The sequence below is a fragment of the Salvelinus namaycush genome, chromosome 34, assembly GCF_016432855.1.
Source record: "Salvelinus namaycush isolate Seneca chromosome 34, SaNama_1.0, whole genome shotgun sequence".
Taxonomy (NCBI): Eukaryota; Metazoa; Chordata; class Actinopteri; order Salmoniformes; family Salmonidae; genus Salvelinus; species Salvelinus namaycush.
The window spans coordinates 6,685,307-6,698,539 of NC_052340.1; the positions used below are offsets into that span (position 1 = coordinate 6,685,307).

The 13,233-nt window shown below is 43.7% G+C and overlaps 1 protein-coding gene across 1 annotated transcript; it reads left to right on the top strand.

The window, feature by feature from the left end:
- The first annotated feature begins 5,959 nt into the window (after positions 1–5,959).
- On the top strand, positions 5,960–9,843 carry LOC120028953 (interleukin-10 receptor subunit alpha-like). Its single transcript, XM_038974233.1, has 7 exons — positions 5,960–6,210; positions 6,858–6,978; positions 7,190–7,365; positions 7,510–7,655; positions 7,809–7,977; positions 8,100–8,218; positions 8,610–9,843. The coding sequence occupies exons 1-7, from the start codon at positions 6,156–6,158 to the stop codon at positions 9,567–9,569; spliced, it is 1,746 nt and encodes a 581-aa protein (XP_038830161.1). The 5' UTR covers positions 5,960–6,155; the 3' UTR covers positions 9,570–9,843.
- The last annotated feature ends 3,390 nt before the right edge of the window (positions 9,844–13,233 follow it).

Consider the following 13,233-nt stretch of genomic DNA (forward strand, 5'->3'; position numbering starts at 1 on the left):
CAGTTCTTGCTGTAAGATGTTACCCCACTTCCAACAAGGCACCTTCAAGTTCCCAGACATTTCTGGGGGGAATGGCCCTCACCCTCCGATCCAACAGGTCCCAGGCGTGCTCAATGGGATTGAGATCCGGGCTCTTCGCTGGCCATGGCAGAACACTGACATTCCTATCTTGCAGGAAATCACGCACAGAACGAGCAGTATGGCTGGTGGCATTGTCATGCTGGAGGGTCAGAGTACAGGCCTCGGTGTAACGCTCATTCCTTTTATCCGACGATAAAAGCGAATCCGACCATCACCCCTGGTGAGACGAAACCTCGACTAGTCAGTGAAGAGCACTTTTTGCCAGTCCTGTCTGGTCCAGCGACGGTGGGTTTGTGCCCATAGGTGACGTTGTTGCCGGTGATGTCTGGTGAGGACAGACCTTACAACAGGCCTATAAGCCCTTGGTCCAGCCTCTCTCAGCCTATTGCGGACAGTCTGAGCACTGCTGGAGGGATTCTGCGTTCCTGGTGTAATTTGAGCAGTTGTTGTTGCCATCCTGTACCTGTCCCTTCAGGTGTGATGTTCAGATGTACCGATCCTGTGCAGGTGTTGTTACACGTGGTCTGCCACTGCGAGGGACGATCAGCTGTCCGTCCTGTCTCCCTGTAGCGTCTCACAAGTACCTTTCTCACAGTATAGACATTGCAATTTATTGCCCTGGCCACATCTGCAGTCTTCATGCCTCCTTGCAGCATGCCTAAGGCACATTCACGCAGATGAGCAGGGACCCTGGGCATCTTTCTTTTGCCGTTTTTCAGAGTCAGTAGAAAGGCCTCTTTAGTGTCCTAAGTTTTCATAACTGTGACCTTAATTGCCTACAGTCTGTAAGCTGTCAGTGTCTTAAAATTAAGGACCGTTCCACAGGTGCATGTTCATTAATTGTTTATGGTTCATTGAACAAGTATGGGAAACAGTGTTTAAAGGCTTTACAATGAAGATCTGTGAAGTTATTTGGATTTTTACAAATTATCTTTGAAAGACAGGGTCCTGCAAAAGGGAAGTATCTTTTTTGCTGCGTTTATGATCGATGCGGCTTTTTTTCCAGAAGCTTGAATCTGATATGGGCATTTCTATGCTTCCTGCTTTTGTTTTGCCCTTTAGCTGAACGATCGATGTTCTTCAGGTCACTGTACCCACCTTTCGACCAAGGCTCAGACTTGCCAGAAAGCAGGCAAGGCCAGCAATACAGGCGGCTTGATGAAAGGCTCCCTGTTAACCAGCTATACTTTTGATACCAGTTGGTCTTGAACGCTCTCACCTTCTCAACCTTCTTCATGAAACTGATCTCAGGCAGAAGTCCACCCTCGCTTTTAATTCACACTTTATCCTGTGTACCCCAGAGATTGAAAGTGGTTCTTCAGCAAAAAGTCCACAACATTTTCGGTAGCGTTGGCCATTCTGTCATTCAGGCGGTGAAAACTGCACGCTCGCCGCTTGCGCTGGTATCTAGTGCTACTGCTACTTGCTACTGGAGATAATATGCAGTTGTAGCAGCATATATGTGACTGTGAAAGTGTGCGTGTGTGTGCGCTTGTGTGTATGTGTGTGGCATCAGTATGCATGTGTGCGCTTTATGTGTGTGTGGCCGTATGTAGTGTGTGTGTGTGTGTGTATTTGGGGTGTCAGTGGAAGTATTTGTGAGTGTGTGGGTAGAGTCCAGTGTGTGTATATAGAGTCAGAGCAAAAAAGGGTCAATGCAGGTAGTCATTTGATTAGCCATTAAGGAGTCTTGTTTAGTAGTCTCATGTCTTGGGGGTAGAAGCTGTTCAGGGTCCTGTTGGTTTCACACTTGGTGCACTGGTACCGCTTGCCATGTGGTAGCAAAGAGAATCGTCAATGGATTTTGTGGCTGGAGTCTTCGACAATTTTTCGATCCTTCCTCTTACACCGCCTGGTAAAGAGGTCCTGGACGGCAGGGAACTCAATCCAAATGATTAACTGCGCTGTACACACTGCCCTCTGTAGCGCCTTGTGGTTAGATGCCAATCAGTCTTAAATCCATTCTTTTAGATTTGTTGTGAACTGTTAGATACTACTGTGCTGTATTTTTGTTTTTTTATTTAACCTTTATTTAACCTGGCAAGTCAATTAAGAACAAATTCTTATGTACAATGACGGCCTAGCCCGGCCAAACCCTAACCCGGACGACGCTGGGCCAATTGTGCAGTGCCCTATGGGACTCCCAATCACAGCCAGTTGTGATACAGCCTGGAATCGAACCAGTGTCTGTAGTGACGCCTCCAGCACTGAGATGCAGTGCCTTAGACCACTGCACCACTCGGGGGCTAGGAACACAAGCATTTCACTACACCTGCAACAACATCTGCTAAATATGTGTATGTAACCAATACGATTTGATTTGAATTTGATTTTGGTTTGAATTTGATGCAGCCAGTCAAGATGCTCTCAATGGTGCAGCTGTTGAACTTTTGAGGATCAGAGGGCCCATGACAAATCTCCAGGATCCAGTTGCAGAAGGAGGTGTTCAGTCCCAGGGTCCGGAGTCAAGTTTTATTTCATAAAGGTGAAATAAAAAGTCAGTGATGATCTTGGAGTGGACTATGGTATTGAATGCTACAAGCCTGTTTGGGCAGTCATGCCCTCTCTGACCCTTAATCTGAGGACGAAGAGCACGACCACAGTTCTGTGCATTTCCATTGAAAGTGATTTGAGAGTTGCTACTTGGATTGATTACACTCTCTCTCAGGGGGTGTAGTATTCCCTAAGCCCACATGGGGGGGCCCTTATGCAATAAAACTGTACCTGATGCATTTGAACATGTAAAAATCAAGGTGGGTTTTTTGGACAATTTGTCCGCTCTTGGAGCTGTGTCCCCTCGAGGGGCCCAAAATGTCCCGAGACCTATCCACTCCTCACCCAACAACACTGCTGCATGCAGAGTCATACAACATTTTTTGTTTCACACCATTATGGTTTTACTTCTTCGAACAAGGAAATTCTTTGGGCCCGTCAGGGGATTTCAGTTTCTACATGCTGATACTTATCACTTCTGTTTTCTAGTCATGCTTTTGATTCTGAGAAAGCAGTTTCTCTCTTCTGTACATTATCAGAAAACGCAGACCTCACATCCTCTCTCTGACGATAGCCTGTGTGATCTCGCTCTCCGTAGCCGATGCGAATAAGACCTTTAGACAGGTTAACATTTGCAAGACCGCGGGGCCAGACGGAATACCAGGATGCATACTTAGAGCATGTGCTGACCAGCTGGTGGGTGTCTTCACTGACATTTTCAACCTATCCCTGACCCGGTCTGTAATGCAAACTTGTTTCAAGCAGACCACCATAGTACCTGTGCCCAAGAACGCCAAGGTAACCTGCCTAAATGAGAATCGCCTCAAAGCACTCACATCTATAGCCATGAAATGCTTAAAAGTCTGGTCATGGCTCAAGTCATGGCTCACCATAATCCCCGACACCCTGGACCCACTCCAATTCACATCCCGCTGCAACACATCCACAGATGATGCAATCTCTATTGCACTCCACACTGCCCTCTCCCACCTGAACAAAAGAAAAACAATGTAAGAAGGTTGTTCATAGGCTACAACGTAGCATTCAATACCATAGTCCACTCCAAGATCATCACTGACTTTTTATTTCACCTTTATGAAATAAAACTTGACTCTGCCTGTATTGCTGGCCTTGCCTGCTTTTTGGAAAGTCTTGAGCATTGGGTGAAAGGGGTGTACAGTAACCTGAAGAACATCGACCGTTCAGCTAAAATGCATAACAAAAGCAGGGAGCATATACATGCCCACATCAGAATCAAGCTTCTGGAAAAAAGCTGCATCGATCATATAATGGATGAAGGTCTGCTCATTCAAAATGCGCAACACAACGAGAAAGTATGAAGAAACAGCTTTTAAAGGACACGACGAGAAGGAAAGTTCCGCTAACAAGGTAACTACAAAGATCTTGCCGAGGTAATTGCATGTTGAGATGCTTTACTTGCTGAACATATGGAACTTTAGACTGGGATTTATGGGATGCCGAAATCAATTCAGAATGATTTGATAGCTTCCATCGTATCATCCATTAAAAGGTGACATTAAAGACAGAGTTTGGCCAGCGCATTCTTTTGTGCTTGAGTAGGCTTTCCACTTCCCTTCTGTATTTATTTAGCAAAGATGATAACACAAAAACACTCCGAACAGACAAGAAAAACGAATGACGTAAATGTTGCAGCAGCCTAGGCTACACCGAAACATTAGAGATCTAACTTGCTGTATGGGATGAAAATGAGACCATTTTTCAGTCTGATCAACTGTAATCTACTAATAAGAGCAGCTGCATACAGCCTACGTGCCCAGTACATCTGGTCAGGGTAAACTAATTGGTCAAGTTATGTATTTATAGTCCATTTGTGTGTCAGGAGGAAATGTGAATGTGATCAAATGTGGTTTATATTCAAACTTATGTACGTTTTCAATCCAAAATTATTAACTGGAATGAATCAATCAACATAATAGTGGTGACAGATGTGAGTAAATTTTCATAAGGCCTACAGTTGCGTAGGCCTGCGTGATGCAAACATGCATAAAGCAAGCTCAGCCCTGTGAGTGTCATGACTTCCGCCGGAGTCTGTCCCTCTCCTTGTTCGAGCGGCGTTCGGCGGTCGACGTCACCGGCCTTCTAGCCATCGCCGATCCACTTTTAATTTTCCATTTGTTTTGTCTTTGTTTTCTACACACCTGGTTTCAATTCCCCCATCACATGTTCATTATTTATCCCTCTGGTTTCCCCCATGTTTGTGTGCGTGTTTGTTTTATTGTTCAGGCTGTTACTGACGGCTGGTATTTTGACGGCCGGGTTTTGTTATTACGCCCGGTCATTTTCGTGGTATCGGTATTTTTCCCGCACCATAGTATTTTGTTTATACTGGTGTTATCTTGTATTAAATACCTTGTCCATGCATCTCAGCTCTCCTGTGCCTGACTCCTTTCACCAGTTACCCACAGCCTTGACAGTGAGTTCTATTGTCCATCAGTTGTAGTTTGTGTCTGTGTAGAAGAAATCCCCCTCTTAATATGGTCTAAATATAATTAATATGAACAAATATAAGGTAGCTGCAGTTTGACATGGGTTTCACCCCCCCCCCCCCCCCCCCAGGGCCAGGAGGTTTTTTCAGGAGTTTTTTAAAACCATGTGACCTGATTAGGAAAAACCGCTCCCATCATAGCCCATATAAAACCATTTTACAATTGATTTATCAATGTCATAGGGTCCAGAGTTTTCCTGGTTAGGTTAACAGAGACGGAAAAACTCTGGGCCCCAGGGGGAAACAATGGCTCCTTCTGCATACTTCTGCAGTACTGAGATGGCAGTCATGGAACCAACATATATATTTTGGAGCTCCTTTCTGAATCCATTACTCCAGTGATTGAGATGTAAACTGGGTGGGCGACGTTCATGGCTAACACTTGCTAAAAAAAAAATCACATTTTTATACGGCAACATTTTTATTTCCAGTTTAGGACCCCATTTGAACCCCTACGTTATGTTAAAACAATAGTAAGACAAGGGAAGCACACACGCACACACGCAAACAAACACACACACACACGGACCCACACACTCATCATCCGCCCCTGCTCAGATAAATATTGGGCATATAAAAATCTCTGCAATAAATATCTACGTACAAATGGATGACACGTCCGAAGCAGTGATTTTTAACCCCCTTGTTCTATGAGGAGAGATGGAAAGATAGGTGGCTGTCAGAAAGGAGGAAGGGAGAGACAAATCAGAAAGGGGGGCGAAGAGCGAGAGGAGGGAACTGCCGTGCTACAGTCAGAACAGAAAGCCCGTTGTCAGCTGAGCGAGAGCGAGAGAGAGAGGGCTGGGAGGTCATATGGGGAAATAAACACACGTCCTCCTCACACCATCACACAGATCAACAAGACCGTGGGAGTCATGTCAACTATTAACTGTAGCTTGAGTAAAGCCTCTCATATCATAACGTAGGAGTCCAACTGAGCCTTCCCGTCTCCTGTAGTCAGAGAGAAGACTGAGGTGATGAGGGACACCAGACGTGTGCTGACATCATCTACAGTATGACCCTGGTTATCTGAGAACTAAAACATACATTGGACATGGATTGGACCTTTTGGATTTCCATTCTCCTGATCAGCTCAGACTATGTGTCAGGTAATGAAAGCTTTAATAAGGTATTTTAAATGGCTGGTTAAGGCTGTTTAGTTCTCTTAATAGACTCTCTAAAATGTAAGAACATTACGTATGCAGCATATATATATATATATATATTTCTTTTTTTTTTTAAATTATCTACTTTAATATTGCACTTTGAAATGTACATCTTAGTCTGGCTTGTGTTTGAAAACACAAAAGTGTTTGAGGCAGCATGTTGTACATTATCTCAGTGTGTACGTGTCCTTCCTATCAAAATGGAACATGTTTCTAGACACACATCGATTTAAAAGGGTAATGCCCATTTACGTAAACAACAAACTAAGTTCTGATTGTGATTGATAATTCAATTATTTGTCAATGTTAATCTAGTCAACTTGAGTCAACAGAGAAAATGTGTCGTTCAATTGGCATCCTATGATGTAGTTCTACTTTGACGATGTATTAATAATAAACACATTGCGACATTTCGTAGAAAAACTGGCTTAGAAAACCCCTGATGAAACGCGGTCCTTTTTGGGAAACCCGCCAACAACTTATTGCTCTTCTGTACACCCGGTCTTCCTAGAAATTTTTTGTACTTTCAAAATCTCATAAAAAAATGCCCTGGATATTCCTTAACATTTGGAATGTTATAACTGTGACAGGTAAAGACCTACTGATGCCAGTCAATCTGATGGTGGACATATGGGACGGGGAGGTGACGTTGCTCTGGGACCCCCCTGAAGGGGCCCCGCCACTGGCTCAGTACCAGGTGCAGATGGCCAGGTATACCCCTTACGTCCGACTAATTCACTCATCCTTTCATTATCAAACGTGTCACTTAGCTACCTCACTTCAGCATGCATCCATCTTAGAGTCCTCCCGATCCGCACAATCACCTTTCTCCTTTTCAATCATTCCTCCATACCATCTTCTCCTCATATCTGAAGAAAATAAAAAAAAAGTCATCTAGCTACGTTCATGTGTCTTTCCTCAGGTATGTCAATAGTAATTGGACCAACGTGACCAGCTGTGACAGGACCGAGCTGACATATTGTGACCTGTCCTACCTTATTGATGACTTCTTCATGGTCTACAAGGTCCAGGTTCGACTGGTCACTGAGAACAGCATCTTTGCATGGTCACGGTTGAGGAAGTTCAACCCCAGAGAAAGTAAGTCAAGTACAGCGAAGTTTTAGTGGCCGAGTTGAATAGGTATTGCTTTCAGAAATGTGCTCATTTCTTTCTAGCTTATAGTGACACACTGCCAAAAGCTCGTCCATTGCTTACCTTTCTCCTCTACCCCTGTACTCCCAGGTAAACTGCAGCATCCCTCCAGTACGCTGTTGGCCACCTCCAGTTCAGTAACAGTCCTTGTTCACAGGAAGCCATTACTAAAAAAGATCTTCCCATTTGGCCTGACTTACACTATCTACCTACAGGGAAAAGGGCAGGGCCACAAGGTAAAGGATAGTAAGACACTGATCATACTTAGTTTTAAAACATACCAGCAACGGTACTTCTAATGTAATAACATTTATTATGACGTGCGGTTCATCCTAGTTCATCTATTCATGTTACTGTATTGACTGACCTTTTCATTTATTGGCTTGCAGACCGTCATCCGGCATTTGAAGGATGAAGATGACGAGGATAAGCCGGAGGTTCGGTTTACGTCTCTTGACTGGGGACAGGAGTACTGTGTCAGCCTCAAAGTCGCAGGCAATGGAGGAGAATTCACCAGTGAGCTCTCCCCTGAACAGTGCCTCCTTCTGCCGGAGCAAGGTAATACATCTCAGACTACACAGCCCTACATGGCCATATATGGCTCAACATTTTGACGTGTCATACACCGGCCTAACTGCCTCAAACTCATTTGGCTAAAAACATGTTCTGTTTCTCATCAGAGTGGTATATCCTTGCTGTGGTGTCCTTCTCCATCCTAAGTGTGATGGGGGTCCTGGTCATCCTGTCCCTTTGCCTTTGCTACTTCCTGATGCGTCCTGAGAAAATGCCTGTTGCACTGGTAAGTTTCTTTGAACAGTTTCACTAATACAGATCTGATTATGTCTATCACTTCTGGGAGAAGACACTTCAGGGAAAGGACACTTCAGCGAAATGTTTACTTGCAGGTTCCTTCTCTATAATCAAACAACAATAAGAAATAATCACAATAATCAAATATAAGAATACGAACACGAAGTAAATGGCTCAGTAGAGAAGTTCAGTGGTGCTTTGTTCTACCACATACAGTATATTAATTTCCTGCAACTCCACAGATGGGAAAAACACAGGCTTTTACTGTCTTCATATAAACTGTCTGTTTACCCTGATTATCTTAATAAAAACTAAGGGCCTACTGTCATTCTGTTTTCTGTTATCAATCACTTCCTTTTTTTTGTCCTCTTTTACCCCAGAAATCCCCAGGCAGCGGCTGGCAGCCTCTCTGTGTGGGAGTTGACCCAGTGGAGATCGTCACAGACAAAGGCTGGTTCATGAACACCGCAAGAACTGATGCCATGGTCTGGTTGGCTGACGAGAGGACAACTACAGCAGGCAAGGGAGAGCTGGAAGAAGGAGAGGACAGAAGAGCGGGTCTGGACAGTGGGGCTTGCACTCAATCACACATTTCTGGGAATGGAAACGGAGGAAGTCCGGCAAAGCAAGAAGACAGTGGCTGTGGAAGCCTGGGAGCACCAGAGAGTGCCATCAGCAGCAGTAGTGGAACTGGAGAGCCGCTCCTGCTGGATGGGACGATGAACACAGACATCAACCTGAAAGAGGACAGTGGGGTGGGGCTGGGCTGCCAGTTAGGGTGTGCTGGTAGTCTACAGGGGGAGGACTGTGGAATCTTGCCTGAGATGGAAATGGTCACAGGGGATGGCTACCGGAGCCAGAGTCCCTCTTCGGTGGACACCCATGTTTTTGAGACAGAGCAGAGATTTCAACAAATCTCATGCGAAACAGTAATGGCTGATCCTGTTGTGGGATACAGGTCTGGTCACATAGCATGCGTTTGTTTAGGGACAAGCCAATGTGTTTGGTGCCAGACAAGAAGACACAATGAGGGGAGCGTCGACGGACAGTCTGTAGCCCTGTTTAGTTTGACAGAGGAGCAGCTAGGCTGCAGCAATCTCACAGGTGACATATGCGAGATGGAATCTACAAGCTCTAGCTATAAAAAGAACAATCTCCACATAGACACAGTGGTAAACTTGGAGGACTCAGTAACCTTTTCCTACCTGCCTACATGCATAGGGGAATCGTTCCCGCTCCTGGCGGCTTTATCAGAGTTGCCCCTAGTGGAGGGAGGGCTGAACTGCAGCGTGAACACTTGGCTTCCTTCTCTGGGTGATTTGGAAGTGACATTTGATTGACAAGGTCCACAAACTGAGGACACTGTGTGACACACAGAAGGGTTTGTTTAGCACTCTAGACTGTGGGGAGTCATGCAATATGACTACAAACCCTTTTTATGCTATTTCAAGTAAACTCTCCTTTTCCTAACTGTAAAGATCAGCAATCTTAATTCTATTTGTGGCTATTTAAATATTTTTGGAGCCTTTTGGCATGGGTCCTCAGATCCTCAAAAAGTTCTACAGCTGCACCATCAAGAGCATCCTGACTGGTTGCATAACCGCCTGGTATGGAAACTGCTCGGCCTCCGACCGCAAGGCACTACAGAGGGTAGAGCGTATGGCCCAGTACATCACTGGGGCCAAGCTTCCTGCCATCCAGGACCTCTATACGAGGCGGTGTCAGAGGAAGGCCCAAAACATTGCCAAAGACTCCAGCCACCTTAGTCATTGACTGTTCTCTCTGCTACCTCTACCTACATGTGCATATTACCTTAACTACCCAGACTAACCGGTACCCCCTGTATTTAGCCTCGCTACTGTTATTTTAATGTTGCTCCTTAATTATTTTTTATTTGTATACTTTTTCTTTGTACACTTTCTTAATAACACTTTTTTCTTAAAACTGCATTGTTGGTTAAGGGCTTGTCAGTAAGCATTTCACTGTAAGGTCTACCTACACCTGTTGTATTCGGTGCATGTGACAAATAAAATGTTATTTTATTTGCTGGATGTCTGTTTAAACCAATTTACATACTGTATGTCTGTTTAAACCAATTCACATACTGTATGTCTGTTTAACCCTATTCACACACTGTATGTCTGTTTAACCCCATTCACACACTGTATGTCTGTTTAAACCCATTCACATACTGTATGTCTGTTTAAACCAATTCACATACTGTATGTCTGTTTAAACCCATTCACATACTGTATGTCTGTTAAACCCCATTCACATACTGTATGTCTGTTTAAACCAATTCACATACTGTATGTCTGTTTAAACCCATTCACATACTGTATGTCTGTTTAACCCCATTCACATACTGTATGTCTGTTTAACCCCATTCACATACTGTATGTCTGTTTAAACCAATTCACATACTGTATGTCTGTTTAACCCCATTCACATACTGTATGTCTGTTTAAACCCATTCACATACTGTATGTCTGTTTAACCCCATTCACACACTGTATGTCTGTTTAAACCCATTCACATACTGTATGTCTGTTTAACCCCATTCACACACTGTATGTCTGTTTAAACCCATTCACATACTGTATGTCTGTTTAACCCCATTCACATACTGTATGTCTGTTTAACCCCATTCACATACTGTATGTCTGTTTAAACCAATTCACATACTGTATGTCTGTTTAACCCCATTCACATACTGTATGTCTGTTTAACCCCATTCACATACTGTATGTCTGTTTAACCCCATTCACATACTGTATGTCTGTTTAAACCAATTCACATACTGTATGTCTGTTTAAACCAATTCACATACTGTATGTCTGTTTAAACCAATTCACATACTGTATGTCTGTTAAACCCCATTCACATACTGTATGTCTGTTTAAACCAATTCACATAATGTCTGTCTGTTTAACCCCATTCACATACTGTATGTCTGTTAAACCCCATTCACATACTGTATGTCTGTTTAACCCCATTCACATACTGTATGTCTGTTTAAACCAATTCACATACTGTCTGTCTGTTTAACCCCATTCACATACTGTATGTCTGTTTAACCCCATTCACATACTGTATGTCTGTTTAACCCCATTCACATACTGTATGTCTGTTTAAACCAATTTACATACTGTATGTCTGTTTAACCCCATTCACATACTGTATGTCTGTTTAACCCCATTCACATACTGTATGTCTGTTTAACCCCATTCACATACTGTATGTATGATCTTTCCATACTGAGATGAATAAATACAAATTTCAGATCCTTACTCAGAAAAAGACCACAAGACAAAATAGAACATTACTTCAGATTAACACGTTAATAACATTTTCACAGCTAACGTCAGTGGACTACAGGCCAAACGACACTCTGTTCGGCTTTCAGTAGCTGCAGTTATTAGTAATAATTGACCTATAAACCACCCGTTAGAAAGAACCCTCTCATTTATGGTGCACACAATGTTGGCTTCTTATAGTGGGGGGTTATGTGGTAAAATGTGTGCATTTTCTGTAGATAACCCATCAGAGAAGTCCGAACAACATTGATAAATATCTGAACATTCTAACTTGTAAAACGTGTATTCACAGAGAGCACGGAGAGTCCTTTATAATGATAATATTTGCATTGTCATTATAATCCACCCCGTCTACCAAGTCAGAACTGTTTCTCTCCTTTTTCCTCCCACACTTCTTTCACTTGTGGTGAAACGCTTCTTGTCAGTTGAAATGGGCGAAGGGGTGTCAGAAAGGGGGCTTTCCGTCTCCTGCTCAAATCTCCTGCTCAAACCCACCAAACAGCAGCAGCCAGCAGGCGACAGCTGTCTGCTGTTTTGAAAAGCAGCTCAAACTCTGTTTTCGTCCTGCCGCACATCACTTTGTCACGACAATGTCAGTGACTGCTTTAAGTGACTCCTCAGAGTTAACTAGAGTGAAGAAACATGGTATTTTATTCACAATTGTGGTCTGCTTGAAACATGTTGGTATTACAGACTTGATCACACAGTCGTCCGGGAACAGCTGATGCTGTTAGCATGATTTCTTATAAGCGTCTGGGTTAGAGTCCCGCTCCTTGAAAGCGGCAGCTCTACCCTTTAGCTCAGTGCGGATGTTGTCTGTAATCCATGGCTTCTGGTTGGGGTATGTACGTACGGTCACTGTGGGGACGACGTCATCGATGCACTTATTGATGAAGCCAGTGACGGAAGAATCCCAGAACAGATTCCAGTCTGTGTCAGAAAAACGGTCCTGTAGCTTAGCATCTGCATCATCTGACCATTTCCTTATTGAGCGAGTCACTGGTACTTCCTGCTTCAGCATTTGCTTGTAAAACCCAGCCAGTTGTATGTTATCCATGTAGTCGTTCAGCCACAACTCGGTGAAAAATAAGATATTACAGTTTTTTATGTCCCGTTGGTAGGATAGTCTTGATTGGAGCTCATCCATTTTGTTATCCAACGATTGCACGTTGGCTAATAGGACTGATGGTAGAGGGGGATTACTCACTCGCCGTCGGATCCTTACAAGGCATCCCGACCTATGTCGCCAATATCTCCGTCTCTTCTTCATGCGAATGACAGGGATTTGGGCCTTGTCCGGTGTCTGAAATTTGCATCTGACTCATTAAATAAAAAAAATGTTTGTCCAGTACGAGGTGAATAATCGCTGTCATGATATCCAGAAGGTCTTTTCGGTCGCAAGAGACAGTGGCAGAAACATTCTGTATCAAATAAGTTACAAATAACGCAAAAATACACACACAATAGCACAACTGGTTGGGAGCCCGTAATAAGGCAGCCATCTCCTCCAGAGCCATGTCGTTCATAGAGTATGTGAATGGGGTTAAACAGACATACAGTATGTGAATGGGGTTAAACAGACATACAGTATGTGAATGGGGTTAAACAGACATACAGTATGTGAATGGGGTTAAACAGACATACAGTATGTGAATTGGTTTAAACAGACAAACAGTATGTGAATGGG

What these genes read in the sequence shown, in the direction of transcription:
- LOC120028953 (XM_038974233.1), top strand. Translation starts at nt 6,156, where the DNA reads ATGGATTGGACCTTTTGGATTTCCATTCTCCTGATCAGCTCAGACTAT. An exon ending in CAGCTCAGACTATGTGTCAG is followed by an intron (nt 6,211 to 6,857) that starts GTAATGAAAGCT and finishes TAACTGTGACAG; the next exon opens with GTAAAGACCTACTGATGCCA. An exon ending in GAAAAGGGCAGGGCCACAAG is followed by an intron (nt 7,656 to 7,808) that starts GTAAAGGATAGT and finishes ATTGGCTTGCAG; the next exon opens with ACCGTCATCCGGCATTTGAA.